Below are 17033 nucleotides of genomic sequence, written 5' to 3' on the forward strand. Positions count from 1 at the left end.
CTGGATCGAGTTGGGAAGAGGCTCTCCATAGATTACATTGTTTCTCTAAATCCATACAAGGTCTAGGGCAATTGCTACAAATCACATAAACAAGTGAGAATCTTTAGGATTAATATTAAGCAAATTATGAGGGAATAAAATATTTCTTATCCAATTCGCAATTGCCGCAAGGTGGCTTGAGTGGAGCGGCCAAGGTGATTCTCTCCAAAGAGCCCTAGAGAAGTGGCAATTGTTTGATTTGTAGTTTGGGTTTGCTTTTCAGATGTAATTTGGGCTTTTTTATATTTTTGAGTTTGTATTTATGTTGGGTTTGGGTGCTTTTGGGCAGATTTAGGTTTTTTTTGGTTTTTTGGGATTTGAGTTTCTTGTAGCTCTGGGTGTTGTGGGTCATGCGGGTTTTAAGGTTGGTCCTTATGGGTTTATTTGAGTTTTTCTTTTTACGGGCTAGCTTTGGTTGTTTTTGTATATACTCTCAGTGTACTTAAGGGCGCCTTACGCTTATATATAAAGTTTTCTTACTTAAAAATAAAAAGAAAAAAGAAAAAAAGAAAAGAAGAAGTGGCAATTCAAAAACAATGTTCCACAGTTTCAATCTTTGAACGGCAAAGAGGGCACAAAAGCTCTTCTAATGACTTCCCCCAATTTAGCTTTGACTTCCCTCAATTTAGCATTGACAAAGAGGGTTTTCCATGCTATCTTTCAGATTAGAAGCTTAAGTCTGTCATGAATCTTTGCCTCTCACAACTTATCCCGAACTTTGGAGCAAGAGGAACATTAGGGGAGGGACTCTCTTGGAGAAGGAGATTGTAGGCCGATTTAACCATAAAACTTCCTTTACCGTTCGGGATCCAGAAGATCTTTATCATCAGTGGAACTTTGAGAAACATGAGTATTGAAAATATGTTCCACCGACCTTTAGCCAAAGAGATGAGTAATCTTCTTTTCTTCCCACGAACTGAGGTTGGGAAGCAATAAAGCTGAGGGTTAATCTTCCTCTCTATTTCTCTCAAGTCTACGCATTCTCTTCCAGAAGAAGTGGTCTAACAATGGCCTTATATGTTTGTCCATCAGGGATCACTCCCTCAAGCATCATCTCATCATGCAATTCAATCACCTCCTCTGTACTGCGACACTTACTGAAATGGGTGACAAGAGTTGTATATGTTATGAAATCAGGAACAATTCCACGTAGAACCATCATCTTCCTAAGGTCTTTTGCTTGTTCAAAATACCCAAACTTGCACAAGAAGTTGATTAATGTATTGTAAGTGACTCTGTTTTCTAAAATCCCCACCTCCCTCATTTCCGAAAACAACGCAAATGCCTCATCAGTCTTTCCACTGAGGCAATAGCCATTTATCAAAGTATTATAGGTTATGACATCAAGTACACCAATCCTTCGTAAAACATCTATCAAAAGTTTCGCAACATCCATTGATGCCTCTTTGCATAATCCATTTATAACAGAATTGTATATTACCAAGTTTGGTTTTTCTTCCACCTTTATCATTCCGTCATAAACCTGAACTGCACCCTCTACATTCCCTTCCTTGCAGTGCCCATCAATCAAGCTACCGTAGGTAACAAGATCAGGCATTAAACCGTGAACAAACATACTGCCCAACAGTTGCTTAGCTCCTGCTAAATTTTTGTTTCTGCACATATAATTGATGAGAATATTGTGAGTAAAAGCATCTGCAATGAGGTTCTTCTCCATAATCTGGTTATTAAGTTTGAGAGCTTCAGTCACATATCCATTTCTGCAAAGCCCCTTTGCGAGGATTGAGTAGGTAAATTGATCAGGGCATATACGCTTATCAATCATGTCAGACAATAGAAAAGAAGCTCCCTCCATATCTCCTTCCTTGTACAGCCAATGGATGACTGTATTGTAAACAACAGAATTAGGAATCAAGCCCCTCTCCACCATTTCATTACACAACTTAAAAGCCTCATCCAAACTCCCTCCTCTTGCATACCCATCCATCAAAGTTGCATAGGTCCTCTCATTCGACTCAATACCCACCTTAGTCATTTCATTACGGAATTCTTCTGCCAATGCTACACTCCCAATCTTGCAAAACCCATTAATGACACAATTGTAAGTTACTGAATTGGGCTGTACGCACCCCCCTGACATCACTCCCATCTTCCTCACAAGCTTCAAGGAAAGTTCCAAGTCACCCATCTTGCAAGCTCCATCTATGATCATGTTAAAAGTAACAATATTAGGCCAAATTTTGTTCTTCAACATCCGGTAGAATACTGAGATTGCCTCAAGTAATCTACATTCCTTACAAAGAGCATGAACAACCAAATTGAAAGTATTCACATTTTCAATATACCCATATGAAATAATTTCCTTATACACCTTCCAAAATCTATCAATCTCATTCAACTTCAAAAGGTGACCCAAAAAGTTATTCCAAGCGTGAATTGTAACCCAAACCCCCTCCATTCTCAGCTTCATGATCACTTCATAAGCACCATCAGTGGCCCCGAACTGAGTACAAGCCCTTACCAATGCATCAAACACCGCCGGACTTGAATCACATCCTTCATAACTATTAATCAACCCTTCCAAAACCTCCAACGGAGGCACACCACTTTCACACATTAAGTTCCCCATAATAGCCAAGGCATCATCAAATCTCCTTGAGTTGACCAACAACTCAATTACAGTGCAACAAGATTCCAATGAGTGTGAAAATCTCTTCTTCTCTCCAACCCAATTGTAAAACTCTAAAGCTAACTGTGACAAGTCCCGAAATTCGTGAATGACACGGCATACTAATGAATTGGTAAGACTCGGCGACATTTGCTCCAAGAGTTTCCATCTCCTCTGCTTTAAATTAACACAAATTGCCCTAAAGAAAATGTCTTCGGTATTTGGATTTGAGAACTGCTTACCGACGTGAAAAGCCCGGCTTATGAGAGTACTTCTTTTGGGTAAACAGAAACTTAAAAACATAGAATGCCTAAAACCCAGTTCATTAAATGGCCTAATACCTGCAATAATGATCAACGTAAAGAAAAATCAAATTAGTGTAGCTTATAATTCGATATACTTTTTTTCTTTGGAAAACGGAAACCCAAAGAAGTGTAGCTCACAAATTTAATATCTTTTTCTATTTTATTTGAGATAATGGGCAACCCCTAAAAAGAAAAATGATAATGGGCAACCCCGAAAAAGCTTTAATTAAAAGCATAGAATGCTAAAACCAGGTCATCCAATGGCCTAATTTCTGCAATATATAGTCAAACCAAAGGAAACCCAAATAAGTGTAGCTCACAAATTTAATTTCTTTTTTTGATTAGGGATTATTGGAAACCCCAAAATATGGATTGTTGTACAAGAAAGCCCTAATTAGCGTAAAGCAAAAACTCTGATATCTCAAACAATGGGCGGAAAAAGAATTAGTGGAACCCATACGAAAGCGAGAAAGGAATGGACTAAGAGTTACCTCTGAGAGATGAGAGATGATACGAGAACGAGAAGCTCTCTTGTGGCGTAAAAAGTTTGCAACTTGCAAGTCATTCTCTTGCTCTCTGAGCCTAAAACCCTGTTACCCTAGCATAAACCCTGACCGTCCTTCGGTTATGATTTCTGAACATATGATGAGGGACTCTATCACTTATCAGTGAGTTTACACTACCGCATAAATGCTGTTAGTCTAAAACAGCGTCGTTTTACACAAACAGCAGAAGCCAGCAATTGCTTGCAAAAAAAAAAAAAAAACACCTATGCGTAACTTCACGCCGTTGGGTAACCTTAAAAGCTTAACAAACATTAACAGCAACCTCAACCTCAGGCAAGCCAGCAACCTCGTCCTCCTACAGCAATGGTCCACTTTCCTTAACCACCGCATCCATGCGAGGCCCACCTCTCACGCCGGTGTACAGCAGCTCGAACTCCTCATCGGAGAGGTCGGAGAACGGGGTCTGCCGTGGGATTCCAGGGTGCTACATAACACTATAACAGCACCCACAATCATAAAACCCAAGTATAAACATGCAATGCGATATTAAAAGGCCACTGTAAAACCCATAAAAATTTTCTCCTACCCACTGTTTGGTTAGTGAGAAAACCCACAAGAAAATTCATCCAAAAAAAAAAACCCCACAAGAAAGTACAAACACATGGGCTTCCATCGACTATTGCCTTCCTTGCTGAAACAGGACCGTAGGAGGGGACGATTGGTCTTGGGCTTGGCTCTAACCCCACCCTGACGGCGTGAAGTTACGCATAGGTTTTTTTTTTTTCCACCAATTGTTGGCTTCTGCTTTTAGTCTAAACGACGCTGTTTTAGTCTAATACGAATCCGTCAGTGACTATCACCGCCGTGTTGGTGGGCCGGCTGGGATGGCTCTTCGGAGTTTGGACCAAAAGTCTTAAAATATCTCTCTCTGAGATCAATAAACGATCTTCTCCTACTTGCCGAATCTAATTAGCATCTGGAATGGAGTGGAATGGGGAAGACTCGAAAGTTGAAAGTATTTTTAGAGTGATTTTGTGTCAATTGAACTGCTTTAGGGTAGAGCCAAGCCCTACTGATTTTGTGTCACATGCTCTAGGACTTGTTAGCCAAATGGTCGTTACATGGATTGAGAATTTGAGTTATGTGCAATATTTCTAATAAGATCTCCTGCCTCAGCCTAAAACTTTAATCTATCTTTTCAAAGTTACTTTCGGTTTCTTATTGCCTCATTGCCACCATTGATGATGACCGACCACCCTTTGATGGCTAGGAGGTGGCCAAATCATCCGATGACTGCTTGAATGATTTGACCACCCAAATGCTATTTTTTTTTTTTGTTGGATGAATCATCCCAAGCAACCGAAGGGGTGACCGGCCACCCTAATAATAGTGGTGGTGGAAGACTGGAGGCTAGCGGCGACTATAGAAAGAGATAATTACGTTTTTGGTTAACGTGGTATATTTTAGTGTGTTACTCCGATCTCCATCTATTGTTAGACTGACGAATTTGATATGGAAGATGACAAGGAAGTTTACTCAACTGAGAAAGTCTTGTGTTGTCACATATAAGGATTTGGAATTAAATCTTACCTGCATTAAGACAAAAAATTTGAAGGGAAGGGAGATGACTATTTTCTATTATGTAGCTTATACATCTTAAAGGCCCTCCAATGGAGCAGGAGAAAAAAAGAAGAAAAAGAAATGGAAGACAACTCCAACGGTATTTCATAAACGAGTTCAAATATAGAAAACTGCTGGTGAATTGACAATACAGAGTTTATGGGTCCATGGCTCAGTAATATTGAAAAGTGATAATAGAACTGTTCCTCTTTCCTTCATTGTTATAAAAAATTTCTGCTATCTCATGAAACTGCATTGTTAGCAAAAACAGCTTCTTACAGTGAAGGCATTTTAGCCCAAAACTGACAGATCGATGAAGAATATACAAGCAAAAATGTCTGTACACGACCCTTGCACTCAAAGCAAACATGTACTGACAATCATACATCAACAAATGGAATAGCGTAGTAACCGCCTAAGTTATAACGCATATCCAGTGCCTTCCACCCCAAGTTCCCAAATAACTTGTGCTGTTTCTCGTGCCATTCAAAAAAATATTCACAAACAGAAAGAGGCCTTCCTTGTAGGCTTGGATGCAGATGTTTCCAAGTACCAAGGGCCGGGGAAATTAGATAATCCCTGAAGGAAGATCAGTTCACCTCTACTTCCATTACGACAACCCTTGCTTTCTGGATTGGATTGCTAACATCCGAGGGAGTACAGCCTACCCTGGCTACTCTCTCTTAAATGCATGCATAGAGAAGACTGGGCCCAAAGCATTGCAGGTGAGCAGATCGGCAAAGAATCTCTTCAATATCAGCGGCAAAAGAGATTGTTCTTTTAGTATAGATAGAGCAGCAATCAACCAAACCTATCTTTAGCATCAATGCCGGAGCTTTCAAAAGTCAATCCTATGTTCAAACTTGTATTAGTTCTGCATGTGCGCTTCCTTGCTTTTTTCATTGTGGGAGTGGCAAGAGGACCAAGGCTGAGCTGTTGTTCCATGTCCACAGCATGTTTCGGCGCTGTAACATGTTTTGTGCTAGGTTTTTTCTTCTTGCAAGATCTGGTAGGACGACATGAAGACAATTTTTTGGCCACAAGGTCTTCACCAATTGTACTTTCTACACGCTTTGCTTTTGTGCTCAAAAGACGATCCGGTGCACATGAATCTAAACTCAACCATGAAAAATTACTTGCATCATCCGCCCCCTGATTAGACAAGCCCAACTCTAGGGAAGGAGCAATGTCCTCTCCAAGGATATGAAGATCACCTTCAGGATGACAACGGGTCCTTGGTTCACGTTGCCTATCATTACTAGCTGCACCTGTCACTAGATTTGCCAATGCGACACTCTGGCCCCCCTAATAAAGAAGAGACAAGAGAAGAGATTAATGACCAAAAATAAAAAGGAATATAAACTCTTAATCAATAATAATAATTAGCTTCGCTCAGAACAAAATATAAACAATGGTTATTAAAGGGAAGAAAGGGGGGGGGGGGGAAGCATTAACAAAATTTTCCAAGGAAATATAGCAATGCCTCCCAGTGTGCATAACGCCATAATATGCTTTAGGTCAAGGTAGAAAAAAAAGTCCTAAAAAATGCGAGAGAACATGTTTGCATTACTAAAACATGATGCACGCTCAATGTATCAGCCAGTGTGATTGCCCATTAAATGCAGAAATCATTAGTGTGCTCATTATTAATTTTCTAGAAAACGACCCTTGGGATTGGGTGTAGGTCTTACGTTTGAATCCTACCAAACAAGGAAATGGAGATATCGAAGTTTAAAGTGATGCAAATTACCTAAACAGGATACAATTACAAGCAAATTATTCAAACAAGACACAAGCATGTTAAATGTTTAAAAATAGCAATAACATTGAAAAAATAAGTCTGTTTACAACTGATTATGCCAATTTCAAAAGAAGACATGGACTGAGATAGATTAATAGCAGAAAGAGTCTGCAATGGCAAATCCCATCTGTTTAAGAGATACAGCTATGCTTAGTAGATTTTTGTGTACAGTGGATCATCTTCAGAAAAATTGATAGGGCAAGTCCGACTGTATGTTCCTTATTTTGTTTCGGCATGCACACGTTTTTTTTTTTTTTTTTGTGTGTGTGGGTGTGGGTGTGGGGAATTGGGGGGGGGGGGGGGGGGGGTGGGTTTCGAAAGGGGAAGGTCAGAGTTTACTTTCGAACACCACGAGTATATATAAAATGAGGTTCAGGCCACAACAAACAGAACCAGGAGCACTAGTACTTGATAAAAAGGGCATCCTCTAATTACTCAAAAGAAAGAGCAGTTACCTTATTTTGCATGACAGTTTGTTCACAGCCCGATCCATCCTCTCCTTCAGAATCAGCCATCTCTTCGCACTCAAACTCTACATGTTCTTCAGCTTCTTCGTCAGAGTCACTCAACTCTTCCTGTTCCATTACAATCTCTGGATGAGAGTGGTCACCTATGTCATCCATGTTGTATCTGCTGATGTTCTTATTTGTCATTGCCAATCCATGGCCAGCTGAAACAAGGTTTGTACTAACTTGGGGACAATCATCACTCTGATCATTACATAAGCCATTGATGTTTTGGGTTCTCGTTGTAGATAAAGAATGTGCTGCTGCCATAACTGACATCGTTGGATTACATGCAGTCACATCTCTAGTTTCCACACCTTTATCCTTTCTGGACGTATAACTTAGGTGGATCTCCAAGTCCAGTTCATTAGCTTTCTCTGTAGGGCTTGGAGGATTAGCACCAGTAACCACACCACGAGTTACTAGTGAATCAGTGTGGACAGGATCAAAAGAATTTTGAAGTGGAGCAGATTTGCCTTCCAAACCAACAGATGGGTGTGCAGTTGAGCATGCAGTTACTGAGTCAGTATAAACATCATCAGTGCTTTGTAGCAGCGGATGGAAGTCAATGCCAGAGGATACTGAAGTATGATCCCTTGACTTCAAAGATTTGTTGAAACATTCAACATAGTTTTCTTGGTGAGGATTATGGAAGAGATTTAGGTTCAACTGGGACCGATTTCCTGGAAAGAAACTGAAAGAAGTAGAAGTACTAGTGCTGCAGTTCAATGGGTAATAACGCAGATGTCCATCTTCAGGGGCCTGGAACAGTAAAGGATGCATCTGAAGATCAGAATCAGTCTGCCTTTCCTCCGGAACACATTTATCCTTAACAACTTCAGATTCTTCAGGAAGCGAATGTGTAACATTGTCTTTCAGTGGACAACTTGTGTTCCGTACAGGTTTTATTGATTGGGTGGTTCCCAACTTCACAGCATGAGGATTTCCAGAAACCAAATTTTCTACTCCAGAATTACCAATACCACCTCCAGCAGCAGAAACCTTGCTAAATGCTCCAAACTGATGGCCTTTGAAGTCAGTCTGAGAGACTACACGAACAGATGGGGGAAGATTCACAGGGGGTAAGTCTGGTGCTAATTTTACTAAGCGGGAATTACTAGCACCACTATTTCTTCGAGCCCGATAAGGCCGAGAACAGAATTGGGATTTGCTGGTATTCGATGTTGTACCAGAAGCTGGATGATTGGCTTCCATGGGATAAGATGCACAATTTCTAGCACTAGTAAACTGATAAGAAATATTGGGATGCTGGGTATTCTGTGACAAAAGTGGAAAGTTGTGCATGATACCAATCTGGGATTGAGTATCACTAGGAAGGCCTTTTTCTTTGAGATTTGAGCAAGGACGTGAAGAAGAAATGAGACTGAAGGTACCCGGCCTCCAATCTGCTAAAAATGCCTGGTGAACATAAGCTTCACCTGCATTATCTGTGCTATCGTGTCCACTATTATAATCTCCACCAGCATTTTCAGCCTGATTGTCCTGCAGCAAATGCAACTGTCTGAAGTTAAATAATCATTTATGGGGGGAAAAAAAAAAAAAAAAAAAAAAAAAACCCTCAATTGCCCATTGCTGAGATGAAGTTGAGCTTTATTTTAAGGCTCAGGAGCCAAGCCAAACTCTTCCAACTCAATGAAACTGAGAAATGCTGATGGGGGCTCAGCAAAAGAAGACTGTAATACATATAATAGTAAACTAGACCAAGCACATCTCTCAAGATTAAAACATTGTATTATGTAAATTTTACTAATAATAGAATTTTAATTTTTTGTAGCTTCATAAAATCTTATCAAGGTAATTAAATAAAAAGTTACAAGCAAGCATTATGTCGATAAGTAAATTCATGATTTCTGAAATTTAAATTGCATAATTTATGAATTTCATGCCCCATTCTATCCAACCTTACTATAAAGTTTGAAAGGCATAATAGGTGACGAACAAAGATTACGCTAAGTGTATCAAGGAAGAGGCTAGCTAGTTTACAGCTCAAATCACAAATGATGTGCTACGACACATGGGTGTGTTTGTTGTACGTGTTTTACTATTAGCAATTCAGACAGTATTTCTGATCCATCGAAAACTCAGTATAATATTGTATAAAATTAACAGGAAGATATGAAGGACTAAATGTCCATGCAAATATTCTAGCTTAAAAGGATAACAAACCTCCTTTTCAAATCCAACTTGCCAATTTCCCAACTCTGCAGATTTGCTCTTTCTTCTCCTTGATTCATATAACCGTCGCTTCTCCTTTTTTGTTGCATCCTGCTTATATGACCTCTGAGTTCCAAGGGCAATGCGCCACTGTCGAGGTAATAAGGATGGATCTCTATGCGGGACAACAAATCGCCACACAGACATCCAATCTAATTTATAAACCTTGAGTCCCTGAGTGATTTGGATGATATAGTAAATCAGACAGCTATCCATCAAACGAATATCTTTGTAAGAAAAAAAATTAATAATTCAAAAAGTTCTTTGTTGCATTTACCTCCTGAATACATGCTATCTCTTCTGCAGACAAAGGAGAGGTTTTCATTATCCGAACTGCCTGCATGAAGTAGTAAACAACTACATCAAATTTTATCAATAAAAAATATGACAACATAACCTAAATGCTCATCTGGTACACCAATCTGCTATCAGCATTGTTTATATGGTGATATCTAACTAAAGACTACCTCTTGCAATGATATGTGACCTAAAATATCACCAGTTACAATGTCCGAACATCCGATTACCGTCAATTTCTTTCGACCAGTCAATGTTATGAAATGTCAGATCGAAGAGTCAATAATGCTTATGAGAATTGCTCGGGAATCCATTGATAGTTAATTTGCCGTCCAATCAATTTAATTAGAGATGCAGCCACAACTTAGGGGTATATTTGTTATCAAAAAATGAATCTGCCTAAGATGACTATCAATATGAATGAGAAGAGATGAAATCAAGTTAATTTATCTTTGTTGTGCTCAAGATTGTTGAGATACCTTTATGGGATTTTCTGGCGATTTGGACGAGCAACGATTCTTTTGCCTGACGAAAATCTGCAACAAAAGTAGAACATGTAAATTAAAATAGCCTACTATTGCTCAATCATGACACTTATGTTGATGAACTACAACACATCTCATGTCATCATGAAATTTACTCAGAACTTGCAACAAGTAACAAAAAGAACAACTCCTCTACGCATCATGCGCATTAAATTTTAAAACCGATTACAATCATTATTCAAAAAATTGACTGGGTGACGAGAAAAAAAAAATGATCATACTCATCCATTATCAAATGAAAAAACTCTCAAAAAGTAGCTCTACAAAATAATTTTCTCTCTCACGCACACAGATAAATATCAAATACACACACATTCAAGTAAGAAAAACCCACATCTGTCAGCAATCGTTAACCAAACAGCTAGTGATGGGAATAGGATGTATTCAATGGATAACCTGGGCCACCTCCAATTGTTCGGATGTGGAGACAATCGAAGAGGGGGGGATCGGTCAGGATCATGGATTCTTAGTTCAATAGAAAGCAGGTTACATGCAAGGAGGGCTTTAACGGTGCCCCACCAGCCCAAACCTACTCACTAAGAGCTTGGGAGCTTGTTCGGAATTGCGTTAAGGAGCTTAAAAAATACTTTTAGTACTTAAAAAGATCGCATGCAAAAAAAAAATGTTGGTTTGCTAAAAAAACTGAAAAAAAAAAACACTTTTTTGCTCTAAAAAAGCCCAAAACTACATTGTAGGGAAGCTCAAAAATGAGACTCTTTTTGAAGAGCTCTTTCAGGCTTTTTCTATGGACAAAAACTCCTATTTCCCAATGCAATCTCAAACGGGCTCTAAGTAGTGTTTATAATCCTAAAAGTTATATGGATTAAGAAACCATATATATATGAACTCCAGCAGCCAACATTCCTCACTTGTCTTCTTTGTCCTGGTCTCCAGCAGCCCTCCATATATATATATATATATATATATATATATATATATATATATATATGCATGAAAGTACTTTAATGAAATACATTACCATAGCTATCAAGCAGACAATACTTTCAATCCAGTCTTACAAAGTATCTAGTTTCTTTTCATCTTTTAATTGAATCAAAGCGTTTCACACCCTTAAGTAGTTTAGAGCCAAGAAAATAAACACTGAAAATTTTATTTGCATGCCCTTTGCCAGAACAAATGGTTCCTTCTCTACTTAGCAGAAAGAGCAGGACAAATAGGACAGAAATGTCTAACCAAGCTTAGAGTTTGTCTAAACAATGATTACTAGGAAATCACATGTTCAGAATCCATATTCTAGATAAAAACTACCTGATGCTCCGATTTGCAAGGAAGAAAACGTTGTTGAATTGCCTTCCAATCTGTATTATATTCCATCAACCCCAGTGCTAATAGCCTGCATTGAACCCCGATATAAAAATCACAAACAAATTTTATAAGTTTATCATAGATATTAGATTGTCACTAACCCTGAACATGGCATGTGGAAGTAATTAAAGGAAACAAACACTCAACACTAAAGGCTAACGCCTAACACCAACATCAAAAATAGAAATTAAATAGGAACCACCTAGGAGCTACAATTAAAAAAAAAAAAAAAAAAAAAAAAAAAAAAAAAAAAAAAACTGTTTGATATGTGAATCTCTTATGCAAGGTGCCCTCCATGCAATGCCCAACTTGTTCTCTCATGCAATTCCGAGTGTACTCCCTTTGCTAGACACCCGTAACAGATCTCATACACTTGTATACTTCAAATAACTTTTTTTCTTGTAAGTAAAAATAATTAAATCACAGATATAGAGATCTACATCTACAGTTCCACCATTAACCAGACCTGCTGTGTCTTATGGATAAAATTCACTTTGCAGCAAAAATTCCTTTTAGATAAGAATCATTTAAACTAAGTCTCCCAATAATTTCACCTTAAAATGTTTTTACCTCCCACTGCATAAAACCAAAATGCCTATCCTAGTAGGTGAAAAAGGCATTGAAGACTATGCAAAAATTGTGAATCTTAGGAGAGATTCATGTTCATAAGCAATCATAAATTCGCTTTTGAGCTGTTATATCCTGAGATATTACTCCTAGAGTCCCATCATCTCCATGAATTTCGGCAAAAAATTTCTCTACTATTAATATCTATACCTAAAGTCAAATACATTAGCTTTAATTTCTACATTCAGATTCATGCGTCTTCATCTTATACTGTGACAAAAGCAGAACTATGAAAAGCAATGCACCTTGACATGAAGGCATTCTACAACCCACAACATTGAGTGATCAAGATAAAATAAAGCCACCAATTCAGTAAACAATAAAACATTCAACTACCAAAGAGAGAACAAGCATGAAACTCACTCATCCTCTGCATCAGTGAAAAGCACCCGATTTACAACAGCTGCAGGGGGTGGCTTGCGTGGAAATAATGAAGGATTAAAGAAAGGAAAAAAACTTTGCGCTAGCTTTGCAACTTCCTTTGGAACTAAAGCAACTGATTGCCTCTTGGTACTTTCAACAAGTGCAGCAGCCAATGTTTTTTTAGGTGGTTGTTGACAGGGTGAAGATGTTTTAACACCAGACGTAATGGGTCCCCTTAAAATTTCACAATTAGCTTCAGGAGATGAAGGAAAACAAGGGAGGGGAAACAGTGGTTCTCTTTCAAAGGGAGTATCACAACTAGATTTCACATGGCGCTGTTGATAGTCCTGAACAGCTGTGAAAACAGTTTCAAACAAATGACAAAACATACAGAGGTTAAACTTCTGAACAAGCATATGATTGCAAAAGCATGAAAAACAATTGAAACCTTCGTCATGACATACCAGTATAAACATCATTCATATAACTTCCAACTAAATTGAGTGGAGCTACATCCAAGATAGACAATATTGGACGACTTATAAAAGGAACCCAGAAAGAGCCTCCAGTGTTTTGGAAAGCACCCACATGCCCATTGGAAACATATTCACATCTTGCATTAGAAGCGGCCATGTTTTGAGAAGCCGTCATCTGGCTAGTTGAAGGAGAGCACACTCTTTGTGCGTTAAACGAAGGACATGAATCTAAGGTGCCTAGTGCCGGGGCAAATTTGGGAAGTTCATCTGGCACTGATGAGCCAACATATGGAGGGTAAAAGCAAATACTGGGATATGGGACACTTTTACAGGCTAATACTTCATTACGTTTATGAAGCATCTCAAGAATCAGTCCCTGAACCTGGGAGGCAATGTGTTGCCGAGAAGAATCAAGAACACACAGAGAAAATACTTGAATGAGAAGTTGCACATGCTCGTGTACCAAACAATGTAACTGGCCTATTTGATGGGGAGTAAATCCACTTATAAAACCATCTTCTGCTGTGGAAGAAACACGCATCAAAGTTTTCCCATCATTAGCAGGGAAGGGTACAGTTGGTCCATTCGGAAAAACAGGTAAGAGTGGACGTAATGGCCTCTTTGCCTGTCCTGAAAGCTTCCTTTTATATTGGGCAGAGTCTTTTTGGCGCCTATTCTGTCTAGTCTCTGGCCGTCTTCCAGCTCCCTCATACTCCTTCTGGGTTTTATCCCTAGGACATTCATCAACGTCACTCTCAAGCAACTCTTCAAGTTCTATCTCAAAATCGGCATCATTATCTTCATCTTCATCATCAACATTTTCGATTTCTTGATTTGACTGACCATCACCATCTCCACCATGTAAAACAGCTGCTAGAAACTTCTTGTACTCTTCTTCATCGTCAACATTGTGAAGGTCATCATCATCATCAGTTTCTTGAAGAAAAGTCTCGAGTTCATCAAGTGTGAAACTTGCAAGAGAATAACGGGCCCTAGTACGTGTGCAGATAGCATCCTCATTCTCTAAATCTATTTTGGGATTCTGGGATTGTGTGCTATTACTTAACCCTACTACCATAACACTGTCAAAATCACTTCTAATGTCATTGCCCCTTGTTCTAACAGTATCAAGTATTGGTTGAGAGTTGGAGGCAGATTTTCTCCTCTTAGGATTTCTGGCAACAGAATTTTGCAGTTCCTTCTCACACACCCTTTCAGGGGAAACTGTAGCTTGCATCACAATTTCCTCCTCTCCAGGCTCAGAATCTCCAGCAACAAAGTTTTGCAACTCACCAATTGGCTTCAAAGAATTAATTCCCACACTACTACCAAAAGTCTTTCCCCCACTATCGACAACATCCCCATCCAAACCATCAATTTCAGAGCTCAAGCTTGAAGAAGCTTCCGGGGAAAGGGTTTCCTTCAAAAAGGGATTGAAATCTACATCTTCCTCCTCATCCTCCTCCTCTTCCTCCCTCTCCTCCTCAGGTTTCAAAGAATTTTCACGGCATCCGGTATCTGGGCAAGCATTTTGACGACCCAAATGCCCAACCTCATTTGATTGTGCATTTGAACACGAAGACATTTTCAACAAAATGACTGCTCCTGCATCAAAACCTTACAAAACTCTAGAACCGGCCACAGGCCCAATTATCCACCGCATGACAATCAACACACACGTATACCATCCTGAACCATTCCAAAAGCAGAAATTAACACAAAATTTCAAGCTCAACAAAACACCAATCCCACATATACGCATCTAGGTTCGACAGCTCAATAAATCGAAGTTGAACACACAAAAACTTAATCCCCGCGCTTTGTCAATAAAGATAAATCCTAACAAGTATGCTACTTTACATTGTTTACTCTATGGCTAATCAAATACTACACCTTTCAGTTATATATTCGCAAAATTCTTGCAATGGAACAATAAGAAGAAAGAAATAACAAAAATAAGTGTAAAAAAAATTAAATTCAAAAACTAATTTGACTACATTGTGTTCAAAGCCTCAGAAACCCTAAAGCCAAAACATAGAAAGACAAAGTTCAGAGCAGAAAACATTTGGAAACACTTTCGGAGAACCATTTTTGTGGGTACGCAAATGATATCGAAACTAAAAAACAAGGAATAGTTAGCGAAGGGACAATTACGTTACTTACGTACCGGTTGAACGGTTGTGCGAAGGAATTTGGGAGCTTTTGGGGGCCTCTGCAAGTTTTGTGGCAGTGTCGTACGAGGAAGAGGTTGAATGAAACAGAACCAGGCGACGTCGTTTTTGTTTTGATGCCACAAATTTTGTGTTTTGGGAATTTTTTTAGAGGGTTTTTTCTTTATTAAAATTACTTTTGATTTGAAAAGTGACGGATTATCATATCCCATCCGTGTTTTTAATAAAGTTTTAATTGAATAGTTTAAATTTTATTATTTCAATATTTTATTGTTAATCGAGATACAACAATAAATTAATATTTAAAAGATTAATAACCCAAAAAATGAATATTTACATATATTTTCCCGATTCAAATATGGGCGATGCCTAATTAATAAAAGAAAATAAATACAAATTTTAAGATAGTAAAAATTGATTTTTTTTTTTAATTTAAAAATAAATATTAATATTTTAGAACTATGCTGTATAATTTATCTAGGATTTTGACAATAGATGCTGTCAAATAGATATAATAGATGCTGACAATACCTACTTGTATCTAATTATAAAATATGATTTATTCAATCACATAATTTGGGCTCCTATAGTATGGCGTTTCTTGGGGCTTTCTATTTGATTGTATCGAAAGGCCCGCTAAATTGAGATTTTCCTATTGGGCTATAGGTCCATTTTGGACAAGTGGATTGTTTAGGATAAAAAGGATGAGCTTCAAGATAATGATTAGGAATTCTTCCAAATAACAATATTTTATTTTTTTTCTAATAAGCCAAATTATTTGGGACCCTGCAGATCCAATTTTTTTTTCCCATTCAAAGATCATCTCGTTGTCTTTATGTTTTCACGTTGAGAATTCTTTGCAGTCTGCAGATGAAAAGATGCCAAAGAGATTGTTTTCTTACTTCCAAGAATACCCAAGAAAAGTACTCTAAGAGCAATCTGTTGATTCAGTTTTATATTAGAAAGATCAAATACATGCAAGAATCGCGTGCTATAAAGACATGTTTGTTTACTTAATCCGTTTAGCCACTAGAATGATTTGTGATTATGCATTTAAACGCAAAAGGCCAAGTAAGAGTTGTCAATTCGTGTTAACGCGTTGGATCGAGTCACTGGTTATATAACTTGAACACATGACTCATTTAGTTAAATGAATCAAATTCTTAAATCTTAACACAACCTATTTAAATAAATAAGTGACATGACACGACCCTACATGTATAACCTATTTAATAAATAAGTCGTGTTAGGTTAATCCAAAATATACCCGTTTAACCCGTTTCAATATATGAATTTAATGTGAATTAGTATTTTATTTTTTAATTGTAAATATAATTTAATTTATACAGATTATACGGGTTACTAATGAGTTAAGCGAATTGACTTGCGATTGGCCATTTTATTAAACGGGTTAATTCGGGTCAACTCGAATCGATCCGAATTTGATTTTATGAACCTTTAACACGTTTTATTAAAATTTTAGAGTCGTGTAAAAAATTGTCGGCCTACTCACCATAGATCGATATGATCCATTCAACAACTCATCAAAGTAGAGAAACTACCGGTCTTCTTTTCCTTCTTCTTCTC

General features: G+C 38.1%; 2 protein-coding genes across 3 annotated transcripts; both read right to left on the reverse strand.

The window, feature by feature from the left end:
- Positions 1–565: 565 nt before the first annotated feature.
- LOC133867760 (pentatricopeptide repeat-containing protein At1g11710, mitochondrial) lies at positions 566–3802 on the reverse strand. The gene is made up of 2 exons (XM_062304523.1): positions 3465–3802; positions 566–3009 (listed from the first exon to the last, which is right to left on the reverse strand). Exon 2 carries the CDS (start codon positions 2969–2971, stop codon positions 1013–1015), a length of 1959 nt encoding a protein of 652 aa, XP_062160507.1. The 5' UTR covers positions 2972–3009; positions 3465–3802; the 3' UTR covers positions 566–1012.
- Positions 3803–5280: 1478 nt separating this feature from the next.
- Positions 5281–15563, reverse strand: LOC133868152 (uncharacterized). 2 transcript variants are annotated; one of them, XM_062304972.1, is made up of 9 exons: positions 15443–15563; positions 13264–14964; positions 12800–13154; positions 11753–11837; positions 10418–10474; positions 9919–9978; positions 9594–9815; positions 7356–8909; positions 5281–6404 (listed from the first exon to the last, which is right to left on the reverse strand). In XM_062304972.1, exons 2-9 carry the CDS (start codon positions 14858–14860, stop codon positions 5901–5903), a joined length of 4434 nt encoding a protein of 1477 aa, XP_062160956.1. In that variant the 5' UTR covers positions 14861–14964; positions 15443–15563; the 3' UTR covers positions 5281–5900. The 2 variants fall into 2 exon arrangements, with proteins under 2 accessions (XP_062160956.1, XP_062160957.1); XM_062304973.1 differs by having other exon boundaries at positions 15439–15460.
- Between the last annotated feature and the right edge of the window lie 1470 nt (positions 15564–17033).

Source organism: Alnus glutinosa, chromosome 5 (genome assembly GCF_958979055.1).
Source record: "Alnus glutinosa chromosome 5, dhAlnGlut1.1, whole genome shotgun sequence".
Classification (NCBI taxonomy): Eukaryota; Viridiplantae; Streptophyta; class Magnoliopsida; order Fagales; family Betulaceae; genus Alnus; species Alnus glutinosa.